The 19,173-nt window shown below is 36.0% G+C and overlaps 1 protein-coding gene, 1 non-coding gene and 1 pseudogene across 2 annotated transcripts; 1 reads left to right on the forward strand and 2 right to left on the reverse strand.

Moving 5' to 3' along the window:
• Nucleotides 1–339: 339 nt before the first annotated feature.
• Nucleotides 340–1,263, reverse strand: LOC120852999 (olfactory receptor 5AC1-like). The gene has a single exon (XM_040226536.1). It carries the CDS (start codon nucleotides 1,261–1,263, stop codon nucleotides 340–342), a length of 924 nt encoding a protein of 307 aa, XP_040082470.1.
• A 12,752-nt stretch (nucleotides 1,264–14,015) lies between these two features.
• On the reverse strand, nucleotides 14,016–14,937 carry LOC120853006 (annotated as a pseudogene).
• Nucleotides 14,938–16,996: 2,059 nt separating this feature from the next.
• Nucleotides 16,997–17,069, forward strand: TRNAS-GGA. Its single transcript has one exon. It is a non-coding gene; the product is annotated as a tRNA-Ser (tRNA).
• Nucleotides 17,070–19,173: the final 2,104 nt, after the last annotated feature.

The raw sequence follows: 19,173 nt of genomic DNA on the forward strand, positions 1-19,173 counted from the left end.
AGCAACTCAGTGCCTAGCCCTATCTGCCAGTCTCAGAGTTGTTTCTAGGAAACTGTCAATTACTATCAGGAATTTTTTAAGTCTCAGGAAAATGGTTAATTTGCAAAAGCTTAGTGTCTAGATAAAGATGGAGCACAGTGTTTCTAAATGAGCTAGTTATAAGTAAGTTATCAAACTTTTACTGGTCCCATATCCAAGTGAAAAATAGTAGGAAGTTCACAGACCATGCTGACCTCTAGTTCTCTGATGAAATGGCAGAGCCATGGCAAACCTTTAGGAATTGGGGCATTTTCAGAAGACAGCAAAAAAGAAACAGTTTGAAAATTGTCTAGCAACTATTCATTTCTTCATTATTCTTCTCAAAGCACTTATAACCTCTTTGTTTCTCAGGCTATAAATAAAAGGATTTAGTAGAGGAATTATTATTGTATAAAATAAAGAATATATTTTGTTGTGATCTTCAGAGGGGCCAGACCCAGGACGCACATACATGAAGAAGAGAGTGCCATAGAACAAGGAAACAGATAGAAGGTGGGCACTGCATGTGGAGAAGGCTTTGCTCCTGCCCTTTTCAGACTTTTTTTTCAGAATGGTAAAGAGGATAAAGGTGTAAGAGACCATGATGGTCATAAAAGTGAAGACTTGTATAAAAGCTGAAAAGATAAACACCAGAAGTGTATTAAGTGTAGAATCAGTGCACGAAATTTTGAACAGTTGTAAAATTTCACAGTAGAAATAATGTATTACATTGGTCCTACAGAAAGTTAATCTGAATAACAAACCCACATGAATGGCTGAATGCAGAAAACCAATGAAATATGAAACACCTATAGACTGAATACAGAGTCTGTTGGACATGACTACTGAATAAAGCAAAGGGTTGCATATGGCTGCATAGCGGTCATAGGCCATGACCACCAGGAGGAAACATTCTGTGGTGGCAGTAGACCCAAAAAAATAAAATTGGGTTAGGCAGTCAAAGAGAGCTATTACATGATTCTTTGATAAAAAATTTATAAACATTTTTGGAGTCACGGAAGATGAACAACAAGCATCTGCAAAGGCTAAACTGCCCAGGAATGCGTACATGGGGGTATGAAGATGGGGGTCCTTCCAGATGAGAAAAATCAGCCCAAGGTTGCCCGCCATGGTGGTGAGGTAGATGACCAGGAATACCAGGAACAGGGGCACCTGCAGCCTTGGGAGATCTGTGAGTCCTGTGAGAACAAACTCCATCACCAGAGTCATATTTTCTTTTGCCATATCTGACCAGCTAATCACTAAAATGAAAGAGTAAGTGAGGGAAAATTAACAAAAGAATCATAAAAACAGTGGATTGTTATGTTACTGACATGTAAGACATGCTTCTCATTTAATTAGTAGTTCTTAATTTTTTCCTTCACTTATCTACTTTTATATACATTCAAAATTATCTGTAATAAAATGTTTTAAAATTAGATTCACTTAAATTTATAGGTAAATTTGCATTTACCAAATTCAAATGCAAATCCTTTTCAATCTAACATGGATAACTTAACAGTTTTTAGAATTGCTTGAACTCATTGAAATTCATATGGAAGAAAATAACTTCTCATTCTGCCCAAGAAAAATATAAATGTGGAGTAGTCAAGAATACCTTAATTGATGTTGAACAATAATGTAGAGACATAATAATCAAAACATTAAGATAGTGGCATAAGAAGAAGCCAGAGGATCGGTGAAACAGAAAAGAGAACTCAGAAGTGGGTTCCAATATATATGGGAATGTGGTATGAAACAAATATGATATTTCAGTTCAGTAGGAAAAGGACAGTTGATTTAATGGGTTATGCTGACACTCTTTGCTATCTGTGTGGAAGGATTAGTAAATTAGGTTAGTCTCCTACCCCACACCATAGATATTATCTTAAGTAATTGAGAAGACAGTGATGTAACATAGGGAATAGAGAAATTGTTGTCCAGAGAAGGAAGCCAGTAAAATAGATAGCTTGAATGTATAGCAAAACAATATCCAACAGAGTCAAAGGTATATAATTAGTTTGGAAATATATCATCCATGTATATGAAAGACATAGATTTATGTCTATAATATAAAATAACTTAAGAATAGATTTAAAAGGCAAGCAATCTAATAGACGAATGAGTAAATGACAAGAATAAGCAAGTTTACAGATGGAGAAATCAAAATAACCAAAAATAAAATGAAAAGATGCCCAAATTTCTATGTCACAACACACATGTGAACAAGAACAAAAACAAAAATGGAAGGATACTTCCTTTCTCATATATCAGAATAGCAGAAATAAAAACAAATAAAAATACTCAACATTCACTAAAGTGAGAAAAGTGTTACTTTCATATGTTACTTGTGGAACTTTGAATTGCAACAGCCTTTTCTTGAAAAGCAATTTTATGCAATCCCATTTAAGTTTTTAAAACACATATATTTTTTCATCTATCATTTATATATATATATATTTATATTTATATATATCCTAGAAATAAAAGCACTGCTATGCAAAGGTAAATATACAAAGAATATTTACTGTATTATTGTTCAGAGTAGCAAAGACCATGCTGTCCATGGGGTTCTCAAAATCGGGAAAGGAGTACATCAAGGCTATATATTGTTACCTTGCTTATTTAATTTATATGCAGAGTACATCATATGAAATGCTGGGCTGGATGACTCACAAGTGGAATCAAGATTGCCAAAGCAATATCAACAACCTCAAATATGCAGATGATACCACTCTAATGGCAGAAAGTGAAGAGGAACTAAAGTGCCTCTTGAGGAGGGTGAAAGATGAGAGTCAAAAACCTGGCTTAAGACTCAGCATTCAAAAATGTAAGATCATGGCATCCGGTCCCATCACTTCATGGCAAGTAGATGGGGAAAAAGTGAAAACAGTGACAGCTTTTATTTTAATGGGGTCCAAAATCACTGTAGATGGTGACTGCAGCCACAAAATTAAAAGACACTTCCTCCTTGGAAGAGGAGCTATGACAAAACTAGATAGTATATTAAAATCAAAGATATCACTATGCCAACAAAGGTCCATCTTGTCAAAGCTATGGTCTTTCCAGTAGTCATGTACAGATGTGAGAGTTGGCATAAAGAAGGCTGAACACCAAAGAATTGATGCTTTCAAATAGTGGTGCTGGAGAAGACTCTTGAGAGTCCCTTGGACTTCAAGGAGATATATTTCAAAGGAAATCACTCCTTAATGTCCATTGGAAGAACTGATGCTGAAGCTGAAGCTCTAATGCTTTGGCCACCTAATGAGAATAGCTGACTCATTGAGGAAGACCTTGATGCTGGGAAAGATTGAGAGCAAGAAGAGAAGGGGGTGACAGAGGATGAGATGGTTGGATGGCATCACCAACTCAATGCACATGAGTTTGAGCAAATTCTGGGAGACAGTGAAGGACAAGGAAGGCTGGCATGCTGCAGTCCATGGGATAGCAAAGAGCTGGACACAACAGCAAAGACAAGATGCGGCAACAGTGAAATGGGTAAATAAACCAGAGTACATTCATATTATGGGATATAGTTCAATCATGAAAAAAGAACTCTTCTACCTAATTTTAATTTTGGAATTTCTGCAATGTATAATTATTGCAGAAGAGCAAGATCCAAAGAAGTATAAAATGTGTGGTCTCAGGATTGTAAAACTAGCAATGTATTTTTTAAATCTCTCTTTTTCATCAAGAAACATGAATAATAAACACTAAATTTATAGCACTGGTTTTTCTGGAGTGAGAGTAGAGATAGTAATAATTGAAATAGAGGGGAGTGAAAGTCAGAATAACAGTTCCATGAGAAAAGCAGCAAATATATATAGAGAGATATATACCTGATATATATACAGATATATATCAGAAATTACTAGAAATTTAGAATCTTGAGAAATACTTACCCTGCATCAGTTAGCCCAACTCTTTTTAGAATCTGAAATAACCAAATCGTTGCTATCCTTACTTTTAGTTCCTGTAATGTATTAATATAATTTAGACAAAAATAGTAACTTTTGTGAATTTTTTTTTCAAGAGTTACATAGCAGAGTCTTTTAAAATTACCTTTAGTGACTTTAGGGTACATACTCATGATTCCATGAAATTAAAGAATTTTTATTATATATAATAAGCCTGAAGCCAGAATTCCCATTCTGAAAATTACAAACAAGTTAACTTTAGGCTTCATAGCTTATCTCTCAAATTTTAAAACTTCATATTTATAAAATAACCCCTGATTTTTTCTTATCATTATATTTTCTATTTTTCATTCTTCTGTTGAAGTTTCTTATTAAGAAATATCAACAAATGTGTTATCTACACAGCAAAAATTCTAACTGAAATATTCATGTTTAGACATAGATTTACTTGCTTGTCCAGATTTTGTTTGCTGACTTGAAAAAGGAAAAGACCTGTCTAGGGTTTTAATGTCTTATGTGGATATTTTCTTATCATACAGGCAAATTACAAAGCTATAATAATGAAAATATGAAAATGTCTGCATCCTCACCCGGCTCCTGTAAAATATGGGAAACTGAAAGTGTGCCGCTTTTCTCAAAATAATATAAAAGGTACAGAAATGAAGCACAATTATATATGCATTGCTTTTTCTTGGAAATGCAAAACTGGAAGAATATAACATTTCTTTCTCCTATTTGCAAACCCATTCTTAAAAAGTTTTGAAACTCCCTTAATGCTCCCAAAGTATTCCCAGTAGGTAGGATGAAGTCAAAGTTGTTCTACTGGGCATTGTAATCTAATCATCAAATCATTATACACTTCTAGTTATAACAATTAAAACTATTCATTGTGTCCTCAAGGTTCACTTTGGGGACATGTTTAAAATATCACTGAACAAAATAGAGAATAAACTTGTTTCCCTTCCTTTTTTTTTCTGATGCTCCCACTACCCAACTAGCTACCTGACTTGCTTACTTGAAACTCCCAAAGGTACCTTAGAATTAACATGTCCAAATCTGGAATTATGATCTTCCTCTATTCTGCCCTCAAACCTGGTATTCTTCCAGTGTTTCCTGTATCACAGGAAATAGGGTCACAAACCAAGAGTGCATCTATCAATGATGTCTTAAATCCAATATTTCTTTTTATGCAGTCAGTACTAAAATCTAAAATACATTCATCTCTTGCCTGGCTTATTAAATAACCTCCTAACTATACAATATGCATCTCTTAACACAGTCATCCGATGTATTTTCCCCACTCACACAGGACTGATTTTTATAAAATGTATACTGTTTCACTACCACACCATAATACATGCTTGCCCCTATTTAAATGTTATTAATAATTTCTCATTGCACATAAAATGACAGCTGAAGTTCTTTTTTTAGTTTTTTTATTTTATATTGGAGTATTGTTGATTAACAATGTTGTGTTAGTTTGGGGTATACAGAAAAGTGATTCAGTTATACATATACATGTATCTATTCTATGGACTTTGTGGTTGTGTAACTACACACTGTAACTACTGGCTCTGTAGCTGTGGTGCAGGGACTCTGCAGTTGTGGCACACAGACACTATATTTGCAGCACATGGGCTTGGTTGCACCCCAGCATGTGGGATCCCTGTTCCCTGACCAGGGATCAAACCCATGTCCCCCCACACACACACTGCAAAGCAGACTCTCAACCATTGGAACACCAAGGAAGCTCCATTACCCATTTTAAATATAGTAGTGTGTACATATCAATCCGACTCCTGATCTATCCCTCTCCCTGACCCCTAACCCTCTGGTCACCATAAGTTCACTCTCTAAGTCTGTAGGACTGTTTCAGTCAACAACTGAAGCCTCGTATTCACGTCCCTGTACTGAGAAATAAGCCCAATAATTGATTGGATGCAGTTAAGGAATTTTATTGCATTGTATGTGTGTATTTTTTTACAGAACGTTAACTGAACTTACAGATATTTTTCAATATCTAAGTAAACTGACAAAATAGAAGTTAATATCTCATTCATGATAAATATAAATCACATGTTCCGAATTGTTAGACTATTCTATCCCAACTGATGATTCAAAGTTCTAGACTCCAGCTTGTCATTCAGGCATTTTCCACACAGAAGTTTCAGTACTGCTTCAGGTTTAAGCCTTGGCATTTTGGCCATGAGGCATGTGGGATCGTGGCTCTCCAGCCAGGGATTGAACCTGCACCCCCTTGCAGTGGCGGGTGAAGTCTTAACCACTAGACTGCCAGGGAAGTCCCCACACATAACTTTCTTCAGTGATTGTATTCTCATTTGGATCAAGCTGGAAGGAGAAATTTCATGGGGGATTCCGACTGTGAGGGGCTTATGAGCTAGAAATAGCATATCACTTTCAATCCTAAACTCAATCATAATACTGCAGTGAACTGAAAAGAGAGACTGTGTATCTGGGAAGAAAAGAACATGGATTTGGTTATTGGCTAATTATTTCTTCTACTGTACTTCTTCTGATTATCATTTACCTTTTTTAGCCTCCTTCTTGAAGCTTCCTCAATGGCTCAGTAAGTAAAGCCTCTGCCTACAATGCAGGAAACACAGGAAACGTGGGTTGGATCCTGGCTCCAGAAGATCCCCTGGAGCGGGAAATGGCAACCCACTCCAGTCTTCTTGCCTGAAAAATCCCAAGGACAGAGGAGGCTGGTGGGCTACAGTCCATGGGATCACAAATGTTGGACACAACTGAGTGACTAAGCACAATCACTGGGCAGCACTACACGACACTCCTGAAGGGAGGTACCTTGTCCGGCTTATGGACTCCGCTAGATTAGACTAGTCTAGACTAGACCTGCCTTCTTATGTATAGAATACTCCAGCCTCTCAAGGCAGTCAAACACAATTCCTATTTTGTCCCTAATTCAATAAAAAACTGGGATTTCAAGCTGATACTTTGTTTCCTCCAGCAAACTCAGCTATGGCTCTTCCTTGTGTAGATACCAATAATTTTTAAAAGTATTATTTTGCCATATGTTATAATTATACATGGGCTTTCATGCATGGCTCAGTGGTGAAGATTCTACCTGCCAGTGCACGAGAGATGGGTTCTGTCCCTGGGCTGGAAGACTCCCCTGGAGGAGGGTATGGCAACCCATGCCAGTTCTCTTGCCTGGAGAATCCCATGGACAGAGGAGCCTGGTGGGCTATAGTCCATTGTGTTGCAAAAGACTGGAAAATGACTTAGCAACTAAACAACAACATAATGACACACTCCCAAAACACAATTTTGTAGAGTTCTTCTGTCATCCAATGGAGCACATGAACTTTACAAGGTATCCATGGCACTTATCAGGTTAAATTAACATATTATCATCTTATAATGCACCAATCTGCTGTTTGACAAAATGTCCAGGAAATAAATGTTTCTTCAAATATAGAGCAAAAGAGCTAAGTTATTCCTGGAGCACGACCATCAGTTTATAACATTACCCACCCCAGATAAATATAAAACATTTATAATCCTCATTTCCATGGACAAAGGAGTCTGGCAAGCTACAGTTCATGGGGTCGCAAGAGTCGGACACAACTTAGCAAGTAAATCACCACCATCAACCCTCATTCATGATTGGTATAAGAATACATTTTTCACACATCAGTAGCCATATATCTCATACCAGATATTGTATTGAATTATTCTATTTAATAAGAGCAGCATATTTGCAAAACAACAATAGGCAATACAATATGGCTAAGTTTTTGGTTTCTACCATTTTCATCCATTCCCTATACAGTTTTGCAAAGTTTAGGATGGTAAAATAAATAAGAATGTAATGAGGATCACCACCATCACAGCCTTTGAGTTTCTGAGAATCATACTAGTTGAACCAAAAATGCCTGACATGCTTCTCTGAGATGCAAACTTTTCCATTGAGTGAAGCTGGACAGTTTGCATGGGGAAGATCCTAAATGACTAGTTGAACAAAACTGCTTGTTCTAAGGAAGTTTATGCTAAAGGAGGTCACAAGTATATGCAAGTCCTTTAAATACTAGAGGAAACCACAGTCTAGCACTGCCTTTATCTGAGGTGTTTTGAATGCCTGCAGGATTGAACTATTAATATTTTTAAAATGTTAAATCACTGAATCTCTGGGGGAGTGGGGTGAATGTATATATTTATACAACAGACAATCTTGAGTTGCAAAAATTTCCTCTGACAAACGTTTAGGATATGGAAATCTTACATGAGGTCCCTAAGAAAAAGAGCAAATTGCATTCACCATGGACTACTATGGTTTGTTCATGCATTTCAAACCAAACAATGATTCTCCTCCTTAGCGCCTTAGCTTAGCAGCAACTTGAAAATCATCTCCAAGATATCATTTATGGGCCTAGAGGAAATTTTTATGTAATGCTATATTTTGCTTTGCAATAGTGAAAACCAGGACTGGGGTTTTTATTTTTATTGTAGTATATCAGATTTACATTACTGTGTTAGTTTCAGGTACACAGCAGAGTGATTCAATTATCTTTCTCAGATTATTTCCCACTATATTTTATTAGAAGATATTGAATATAGTTAGTTCCCAATGATGTAGAATAAATCCTTGTTATTTACACCTATTTTATGTATAGTAGTTTGTATCAATTAATCCTATACTCCTAATTTTCCCTTTCCTCCTTTACTTTCCTATATGGTAGCCATGAATTTGTTTTCTATATCTATGAGTCTGTTTCTGTTTTGTATATAGATTCCTTTGTATTATGTTTTAGATTCCACTTATGAGTGATATATTTGTCTTTGTCTGAACCACCTTACTTAGTATAATATACTCTAGGTCCAATTGTTGCTGCGAATGGCAGGTTTTATTCTTTTCTATGGCTGAGTTATCTTCCTAAAATATCTTTAGTCAATCATATATTGACAGGCACTTTGGTAGTTATTTCTATGTCTGGGCTATTGTAAATAGTGCTGCTATGAACACCTTACCTGCCTCCTGAGAAATCTGTATGTAGGTCAAGAAGCAACAGTTAAAACTGGACATGGAACAACAGACTGGTTCCAAATAGGGAAAGGAGTATGTCAAGCCTGTATATTGTCACCCTGCTTATTTACCTATATGCAGAATACATCATGTGAAATGCTGGCCTGGATGAAGCACAAGCTGGAATCAATATTGCCAGGAGAAATATCAATAACCTCAGATATGCAGATGACACCACCCTTATGACAAAAAGCAAAGAACTAAAGAGCCTCTTGGTGAAAGAGGAGAGTGAAAAAGTTGGCTTAAAGCTCAATATTCAGAAAACTAAGATCATGGCATCTGGTCCCATCACTTCATGGGAAATAGATGGGGAAACAGTGGAAAGTGACAGACTTTATCTTTTTGGACTCCAAAATCACTGCATATGGTGACTGCAGCCATGAAATTAAAAGACTCTTGCTCCTTGGAAGAAAAGTTATGACCAACCTAGATAGCATATTAAAAAAGCAGAGACATTACTTTGCCAACAAAGGTCCGTCTAGTCAAGGCTATGGCTTTTCCAGTGGTCATGTATGGATGTGAGAGTTGGACTATAAAGAAAGTTAAGCACAGAAGAATTGATGCTTTTGAACTGTGGTGTTGGAGAAGATTTTTCCCTGGTGGCTCAGACAGGCTTTACACTCAGGCTTTTTTTTTCCTGCAGTGCGGAAAACCTGGGTTAGATCCCTGGGTTGGGAAGATCCCCTGGAGAAGGAAATGGCAACCTACTCCAGTACTCTTGCCTAGAAAATTCCATGGATGAAGGAGCTTGGTGGGCTACAGTCCATGGGATCCCAAAGAGTCGGACATAACTGAGCAACTTCACTTCACTTTGGACTGCAAGGAAATCCAACCAGTCAATCCTAAAGGAAATCAGTCCTGAATATTCATTGGAAGGACTGATGTTGAAGCTGAAACTCCAATACTTTGGCCATCTGATGGGAAGAACTGACTCATTTGAAAAGATCCTGATGCTGAGAAAGATTGAAGGCAGGAGGAGAAGAGGATGACAGAGAATGAGATAGTTGGATGGCATCACCAACTCAATGGACATGACTTTGAGTAAGCTCCTGGAGTTGGTGATAGACAGGGAAGCCTGGTGTGCTGCAGTCCATGGGGTCGCAAAGAGTCAGACACAACCGAGTGACTGAACTGAACTGATGAACACTGGGATGCATGTATGTTTTTTAATTGGAGCTTTCATCTTAAGCAAATATATCCAGGAGTGGGATTGCTGGATCATATAATACCTCTATTTTTAGTTTTTCAAGGAAACCATACTTTTTTTCATAGCTGCTGCACCAATTTACATTCCCTTCAACTGTACAAGGGATTCCTTTTCTCTATATCCTCTCCAGCATTTCCTGTTTGTAGACTTTTTGATGATAACCATTCTGACCAGTGTGAGATAATATTGCATTGTGATTTTGATTTGCATTTCTCTAATAATTAGTGATATTGTGCATCTTTTTTTGTGCCTGTTGACAATCCTCTCTGGAGAAGTATCTCTTCAGGAATTCTGTCTATTTTTTAATAGGGCTGTTTTTTCAATATTGAATGTTTATTTGTATATTTTGGATATTAATCCCTTATTAGTCACATCATTTGCAAGTATTTTCTCCCTTTCTGTAGATTGTCCTTTTATTTTGTTAAAGGTTTCCTTGTTATGCAAAAGGTTTGAAGTTGAATTAGGTCCCCATTTGCTTATTTTTGCTTTTATTTCTTTTGCCTTGCAGAAATGATCTAAGAAAATATTGCTATGATTTATGTCAGAGAAAGTTTTGCCTATGTTCTCCTCTAAGTTTTTGCTGGCTTCATGTCTTTTTAAAAATTCTTTTGTTGAAGTCCAGTTTGGCTATTTTTTAATTTGTTTATTTTGGCTATTGCATCTTAGTTGCTGTGCTAGCTTTTCTCTAGTTGCGGGGAGCATGGGTTGCTCTCTAATCACGGTGTGCAGGCTTCTCATTGTGGTGACTGCTTTTGTTTCAGACCCTGGGCTCTAGGTTGTGTGGGCTTCATTAGTTTTGGCACTTGGGCTCAATAGTTGCAGTTCCTGGGCTCTAGAGCACAGGCTCAATAGTTGTGATGCACTGGCTTCATTTCTTTGTGGCTTGTGGGATCCCCCCAGACCAGAGATAGAAACTGTCTCCTGCACTGGCAGGGGTTGGATTCCTTACCACTAGGGAAGCTGGTTTCATGTCTCATTGTTAAGTCTTTAAACCATTTTGAGTTTATTTTTGTATATGGGTGTGAGAGAGTGTTCTAATTTCATGATTCACATGTAGCTGTCCAACTTTCCCAACACTACTTCTTGAAGAAGTTATCTTTTTTCTGTTGTACACTTTTGTCTCCTATCAAAGATTAATTGACTGTAGGTGTGGGATTCTGTACCATTGATCTATATGTCTATTTTTGTGCCAATACCATGCTGATTTGTAGATTTGTAGTCTAGTGTGAAGACTGGAGAGTTATGTTTCTACCTTTGTTCTTTTTTCTCAGAGTTGCTTTGGCAGTTCTGGGTCTTTTGTGGTTCTATATAATCTTTAGGATTATTTGTTCTAGTTCTGTGAAAATGTCACGAGTATTTTGATAAGGATCACATTAAATCTGTAGATTGCTTTCAGTGGTATGGTTGACAATATTCTTCCAACACAAGAGCATGGGCTATCTTTCCATTTCTTTGAATATCTTCAATTTCCTTTATCAGTGTTTTATGGTTTTCAGCATATGTGTCTTTCACCCCATTGGTTAAGTTTATTCCTAAGGTGTTTTTCTGATGCTCTTTAATGGGATTTTTTTCACTCTCTCTTTCTGATATATAAATATATATTACTCTTTTTCCAATATTTCATTGTTAATGTAAAGAAATGCAAGCATTTATATGTATTAATCTTATATCCTGCTACTTTGCTGAATTAATTTATTAGTTCTAATAGTTTTTGTGTGGAGACGTTAAGGTTCTCTACATAGCTTATCATGTCACCTGCAAATGGTGACAATTTTGACTTTTCCCTTCCAACTTGGATACCTTTTATTTCTTTTTATTGTCTGAGTACTGTAGCTAGGACCTCTAATTCTATGTTGAATAGAAGCAGAAAAGGAAGGATCAGAGCCATATATGATTCCTTTTCAGGCCCTAATCTGTAATTTAGGCAAAAGTAGCTCTTTTCTAAAACTTCTTGGGATGAGCAAAATAATGCCTCCACAAAGATGTGATCCTGCAAAAATGTTATGTTGCATAGCAAAAAGAGAGTTAGTACTGCAGCAGACCTTAAAATAGGGAGATTATCCTTGTTTATCTGGGTGGGTCCACTGTAATCACAAGGGTGCTTAAAGTGGAAGAGGGAAACAGAAGAATCAGGGTCAAAAGAAAACGTAACTACAAAAGTCAGACACAGAGAGAATCAACAGTGCTGGCTTTGATGATAGAGGAAGAGGCCAATGAGCCAAAGAACGTAGACAGTCTCTAGAAGCTGGAAAAGGAAAGGAAACAATTATCTCCCACAGAATACAGAAAGCAACTCTGCCCTAGTGATACCTTGGTTTTACTCCAGTGAGATCTATGTCAGATTTTTGTACTACATGCAGCAGTATTTACAATAGCTAGGTCATGGAAGCAACCTAGATGTCCATCGACAGATGAATGGATAAAGAAGCTGTGGTACATATATACAATGGAATATTACTCAGCCATATAAAGGAACACATTTGAGTCAATTCTAAGGAGGCAGATGAACACAGAGCCTATTATACAGAAGGAAGTAAGTCAGAAAGAGAAAAATACTGTATATAAATGCATATATATGGAATCTAGAAAGATGGTACTGATGAGCCTGTTTGCAGGGCAGTGGTGGAGATGCAGACACAAAGAACAGACTTGTGAACACAGTTGGGGAAGGAGAGGGTGGGACGAATTGAAAGAGCAGCATGGAAACATATATATTACCATATGTAAAATGGGTAGCCAGTGGGGATTTGCTATATGACACAGGGAGCTTAAACCAATGCTCTGTGACAACCTAGAGGGATGGGATGGGGTGGGAGGTGAAAGATAGGTTCAAGAGGGAGGGGACATATATATACTTACAGCTGATTCATGTTGATATATGGCAGAAACCAAAATAATATTGTAAAGCAATTATCCTCCAATTTACAATAAATAAAATTTTAAAAAGATTTCTGCACTACAGAAATGTAATATGATAAATTTGTGTTGTTTTAAGTCACTAAGCTTGCTATGGCTTGATTTTTTAAGCCACAATGCTAATTTGCGTAAAACAGCAATAGATAACACACTACTCATACGCATCTAATTTTCCTCTTTACTTTCGAAATCTCCAGCCTCTCCAGATGGTGGATTAAAACCTGCATGTCTGAGTCCTCTCCTACCATTGCATCTTCTGTTTTCCCTCATCATCTCCTAAAGCCAGAAGAGGTAGACTTTTCCCGCAATTTTGAGGTGTCTTCCTTTTAACAGAGTAGCAAGGTTAAATCCTCTAGTCATATACAGAAAAAGAAACAAGAAAGGTAAATTCACCAAGCCTGGTATATCAACATATTCCAAAGAAGGAAATAAATGGATTTAGAAACTCTACCCATAATAATTGCTGAAAAGCAATTGCTAGCTTTTTCCACCATGAAAAGAAACATGTTAAAAATGGAAAATTAAAATTTTATTGTTTAACTTACAAAAATATTATCCTATTGACTTTGGAATTTCCTGTGACTGATTTTCTCCAGAGAGACTGTAAGATGGGAGTCCTGACATGTATCATCATGTACTGATTCATTGTCAGTTTCATCCTTGAAGATGAGTTTAAAACAACAAGAAAAAGTCAGTGATGACTGTTATTATTCATTAATTATTTTGATGATTACATTAACTTATAACTGACAATCATAGCTGGTGTAAATATTATTATTAATGCATTAACAACTATTCATTCAGTCCCTACTATATGAAAACCCATGGGCAGTCATTATGCTTTATTTAAAAAGAGGAAAAAGTGAAGGATAATAAAAGATTTCCTGATAAATATTTATTTCTTTATCATTTTTCTACATGCAAGTAAAACTTCTTTGTTTCTTAGGCTATAAATAAAGGGGTTTAGCAGGGGAATTATAATCGTGTAGGACAGTGAATACATTTTATCCTTATATTGATCCTGGCCAGACCCCGGACGCACATACATGAAGAAGAGAGTGCCATAGAACAAGAAAACAAAAAGAAGGTGGGCACTGCACGTGGAGAAGGCTTTGTTCGTTCCCTTTTCTGACTTCTTTCTCAGGATGGCAAAGAGGACGCAGGTGTAAGAAACTATGATAGTTATAAAAGTAGAAGCTTGTATAAAAGAGGCAGAAATAAAAAGCACCAAAGCATTAATAGATGGATCAATGCAAGAAATTGTAATAAGTGGCAAGATTTCACAGTAGAAATGATCTATTATATGGGACCTGCAGAAAGTTAATCAAAATAACAATCTTACATGAACTATAGGATGCAGAAAACCAATTGCATATGATCCACTTATCAACCAAGTGCAGAGTCTGTTGGACATCACCACTGGGTAAAGCAAGGGGTTGCATATGGCTACATAGCGGTCATAGGCCATTACCACCAGGAGGAAACTTTCTGTGGTGGCACTGAAAGCAAAAATGTAGAACTGGGTGATGCATTCAATGAAGGATATATGATCCTTAGAAAAAAAAATTCATAAGCATCTTGGGAGTCACAGAAGATGAAGAGCAAGCATCTGCAAAGGCCAAGCTGCCCAGGAATGAGTACATGGGGGTGTGAAGATGGGGGTCCTTCCAGATGAGAAAAATCAGTCCAAGATTGCCCACCATGGTGGTGAGGTAGATGACCAGGAATACCAGGAACAGGGGGACCTTCAGCCCTGGGAGATCTGTGAGTCCTGTGAGAACAAATTCTGCCACCAGAGTCTTGTTTGCCTCCATCATATCCACTCCGATAGATCACTGCAATGGAGAATTGAAATCAAAAAATTTATCAATATTCATGAAAACAGGTATTGGATGGTAATGTCTTCCTCTGTTTCTGATGCTCTGACTGAAGTAGTGTCTCTCTTTTTTAAAACACACTTCAGAGTATTATGAATTGGACACAACTGAACAACTACATGATGTGATAAATATTATAAATATTATAAATAATTTTCAGAGGCAAAGTCTTTTTTAAAGGTATATACACACACACACACACACACATATATATATATATATATGTACTTAAAGGTTTATGGAGGAGGCTATAAACACCAGTTAACTTAGTCCATAACTTGTCACTCAAATATCTTAAAACTGAATGTATTGTATTAACATTGAAACTTTGAACAGAATTAAGAGTAAGAAGTACATTATGCATTTTATACTAAAATCTCTAAAGATTCAGACTAGTTCAAAAAATTTTTCATTGTTTCAAATGAAACTCTTTCATGTATTTTCTACTGAACCAAAAAGTAGGCTATACCTTTATATAGCCTATATATCACATATATATATGTTTTTTTCATCCTAAGACATGAATAAGACAGAAAGTTAAAGTACCATTTCTGCTGATTTCTATCCATTATCATTTTGTTGTTTGATCATTTATTAATGAAATTACCCCATATTCCTAATAGACTCTTTTGATGATATATTCATCAAAACCACTCAAATTTCAAATGTATTTTTGTTAGTTTTATCCAATAAACTCCCATACGTGATCATAATCATTCAGTCCATCATCAAACATTTTTATTGCTCCACACCTAGAATATCATCATTCTTGGCTCAGTCAAATATAGAACCTCTAACTCAGGTATTATACTAAGATGCTGAAATAACCCATCTTTTAAGAAGGAAAAGAAACCTGACACTAGCCACTCATCTGCAGATTTGAAAAAGATCTAAGAGACTGTTAAACATGCCAAGTAAACAATTATCCTGAAGTTAACCAAGAATGTTTCTAATATATCAGAGGCTCATAATACTAAAGCAATTGTAGCATTTTTTTTTTCCTGCTGTGTTTGAGATAAGAACTAGAAATTTCAAAATCAGAGTGGATTAAAGCATTACAGAAGACACTATAGTCAAAAAGATTAGCCTGGGTTTTGGAGCTGTTTCAATTTAAGTAGTAAAAATTATAAATGTTGTTTAAATGCAAATCAAAAAAGGAAAAAGATCAACAACATTAATAGGAAATCACTAACATGAAATTATACGTGAGTTTTATAATCCTGGGAAGCAAGTGAGAAGGCTGGATCCTGTGGAAACCCAGGGGGTAAACCTAAGTCTACATCACCACAATTCATTTCATCAATGACAAATTATGAAGAATTCTGAACATAAAATGTGTTTTGTGTACCCTAATCCCTGCTGTAGGGTCTACCCATTTAAAAACAGCTGATCTAAGTACATAACCCTGCAAGGGAGTGCTCACAATTATTGGATTCACAACTCCCTGCTTTTCAATGACTCAGCCAAGTGGGAGTCATTCCAATGCAGATTTTTATTTCTCCAACCTAGTCACCAATTCTGTACAAGGTTGTTGAAGATTTCACTGCCAAGTCTCTGCTGGCCTAAAATGTTTCCTTAAAGTGCCTACTTTATAACTCAAAGAGAGGACACCATGTGGAAAATTTAAGAAATACAGATTTTGTGAAAACTTCAGTTCTGACACAATTAATCTTTGAACCATAAGTATAGATAAGAATTGGGATATTTTCCACAGAAAGGAACCTAGAAGTTGTTTTTCCCTTTGAAAAGAGAGGCTATGTTGAGAAAAAACCTTCTACATCTTCACAGAGAATAGGAAAAGAGATGGTTGGGGATTAATATTAGACTTAAAAGCACAAACAGAGAGTTGGTTAAATTGGCAGTGATTATTAAGTAAGCACACTGCTGTCAAATCACTGAAAGGAGCATATTATCCTGATTTACACTCTGCCTAGAATATAAGATGTGGCTCCGGGCAGATGTGGTCAACTCCATCTTTCTTCCTATTTCCAGAGAAGCTTCCCTGGTGGCTCAGAGGTTAAAGCGTCTGCCTGGAATGCAGGAGACCTGGGTTCGATCCCTGAGTCAGGAAGATCCCCTGGAGAAGGAAACGGCAACCCACTCCAGTACTCTTGCCTGGAGACTTCCATGGAGGGAGGAGCCTGGTAGGCTACAGTCCATGGGGTCGCAAAGAGTCGGACACGACTGAGCAACTTCACTTCACAAAGTAAATAAGAACCAGGATGAAGTCAAAGATATAGACTGTCCTAATAGCTCCATAACCCTATGATTCTTCACTGTTGGAAAATCTTCCAGATTCTGTGAAACTATAGTAAAGGGCAGAATGAATTCCACTTTTACAGATAAAAATATTAAATAGATTCATTCTATGGCTCATTATTCTGGAAAATTTTCACAAAAATGTAACCAATTTTCTGAAGCTAATTTTCTGCCTCTGAATTATTAAATGATTATGCACTGTATGACCTCATTTTAAGATTCTCATCTATAGTGCACTGAATTTTCTAAGGAAAATAGGCCCACAACTTATGAAACTAAGAGTTCTCTTTGCTATTTAGTAAATAGCATAGCATAGTGATTAAGAACTCTATATGTAATAGCATGAATTCAAGTCTTCATTCTCCAAGTATATAGCTTTTTATCCATAGGGTTTAGAGAATATAATGTATGTTTATTCAGTTTAGGATTACTTTGTTCTATTTGGTAGATAAATCAGCTGAAAAGAATTATAAATATTTTGACAGCTGATGAGAGACTCTAGGTACTAAAAGTAAATTTGTTCTACACATTTTATGGAAAGAATAATGACAATAATAGCATTGTGTTTTCACCTAATTCTTATAAGAAGATACAAAGATACCAGGAAATATAGACTTTCATGAACAGCTCACTGTATAACAACAAAGATATCAAAACAAATATTCATCTCCAATTAATTTCCTTGGAAAATGCACTTTGAAGAAAAAGGTATTTATATCTTTCATCTTAAAATCTGTTTCTGAAGGTAATATTGAAGTTCCCCCAAAGCCATGAAGAGATTCCCTATAGAATAAAGCCAGCCTACCAGGCATTATACACTAGTCAACAAATCATTTCAAACATATTGTTCTTCAACTATTACTTTTATAGCCCACTTCTTTCTTTTAAAAACAAAAGAATCACTGTTTAGTTGTAGAAAAAAATGGAAAATGTAGAAAGTATAAAGGAAAAATATTCTTCTGATTTCACTAATCACTGATCATTGCAGCTATCTTTTGGGTCTTTATGTGCAATTATACACAGAAGCTATATATACATTTATATAAACATAATTTATATAAACATTTCTATATGCAAATAATATTATGATTATGCTGCACATAATTTTTCAAAAATAACTTCAGTTGAATAATATATTACTCACATTTTCTTATGTTATTAGTTTGAAAACTTTTGGGTTGTTTCCTTGGCCACATCATCATCAAAAGCTGTAATTATGAATATACATAATAGTCACATAATCATATTTATTTATGTTAAGCTTGGCAAGATATATGCCAGACCTATATGTTTTTGGAAAAAAATAGAAAACTACTGAGAGCTATAAAAATGTGTACTATAATGTGTAGTATACAGTCCGGAAGGTTGATTCCTCCGGCTGTTTTTCTTTCTCAATATTGCTTTGGTTATTTGGTATCTTTTGTGTTTCCATACAAATTTTAAGATTTTGCTCTAGTTCTGTGAAAAATGCCATTGATATTTTGATAGAGATTGCACTGAATCTGTAGATTGCTTTGGGTAGTATAGTCATTTTCACAATATTGATTCTTCCAACCCAAGACCATGGTGTATCTCTACATTTGGGTCATCTTTGATTTCTTTCATCCATGTCCTATAATTTTCTGCATACAGCCCTTTTGTCTTCTTAGGTAGGTTTATTCCTAGTACTCTATTCTTTTTTGTTGCAGTAGTGAATGGGATTCTTTCCCTAATTTATCTTTCCAATTTTTCATTATTAGTGTGTAGGGAAGCAAGTGATTTCTCTGTATTGATTATGTATTCAGCAACTTCACTAAATCCGTTGATTAGCTCTAGTAGTTTTCTGATTGTATCTTTAGGATTTCCTATGTATAGAGTTATCACTGCTGCTGCTGCTGCTAAGTCACTTCAGTAGTGTCCGACTCTGTGTGACCCCAT

Source organism: Oryx dammah, unplaced genomic scaffold, assembly GCF_014754425.2.
Source record: "Oryx dammah isolate SB20612 unplaced genomic scaffold, SCBI_Odam_1.1 HiC_scaffold_2, whole genome shotgun sequence".
NCBI classification, from domain to species: domain Eukaryota; kingdom Metazoa; phylum Chordata; class Mammalia; order Artiodactyla; family Bovidae; genus Oryx; species Oryx dammah.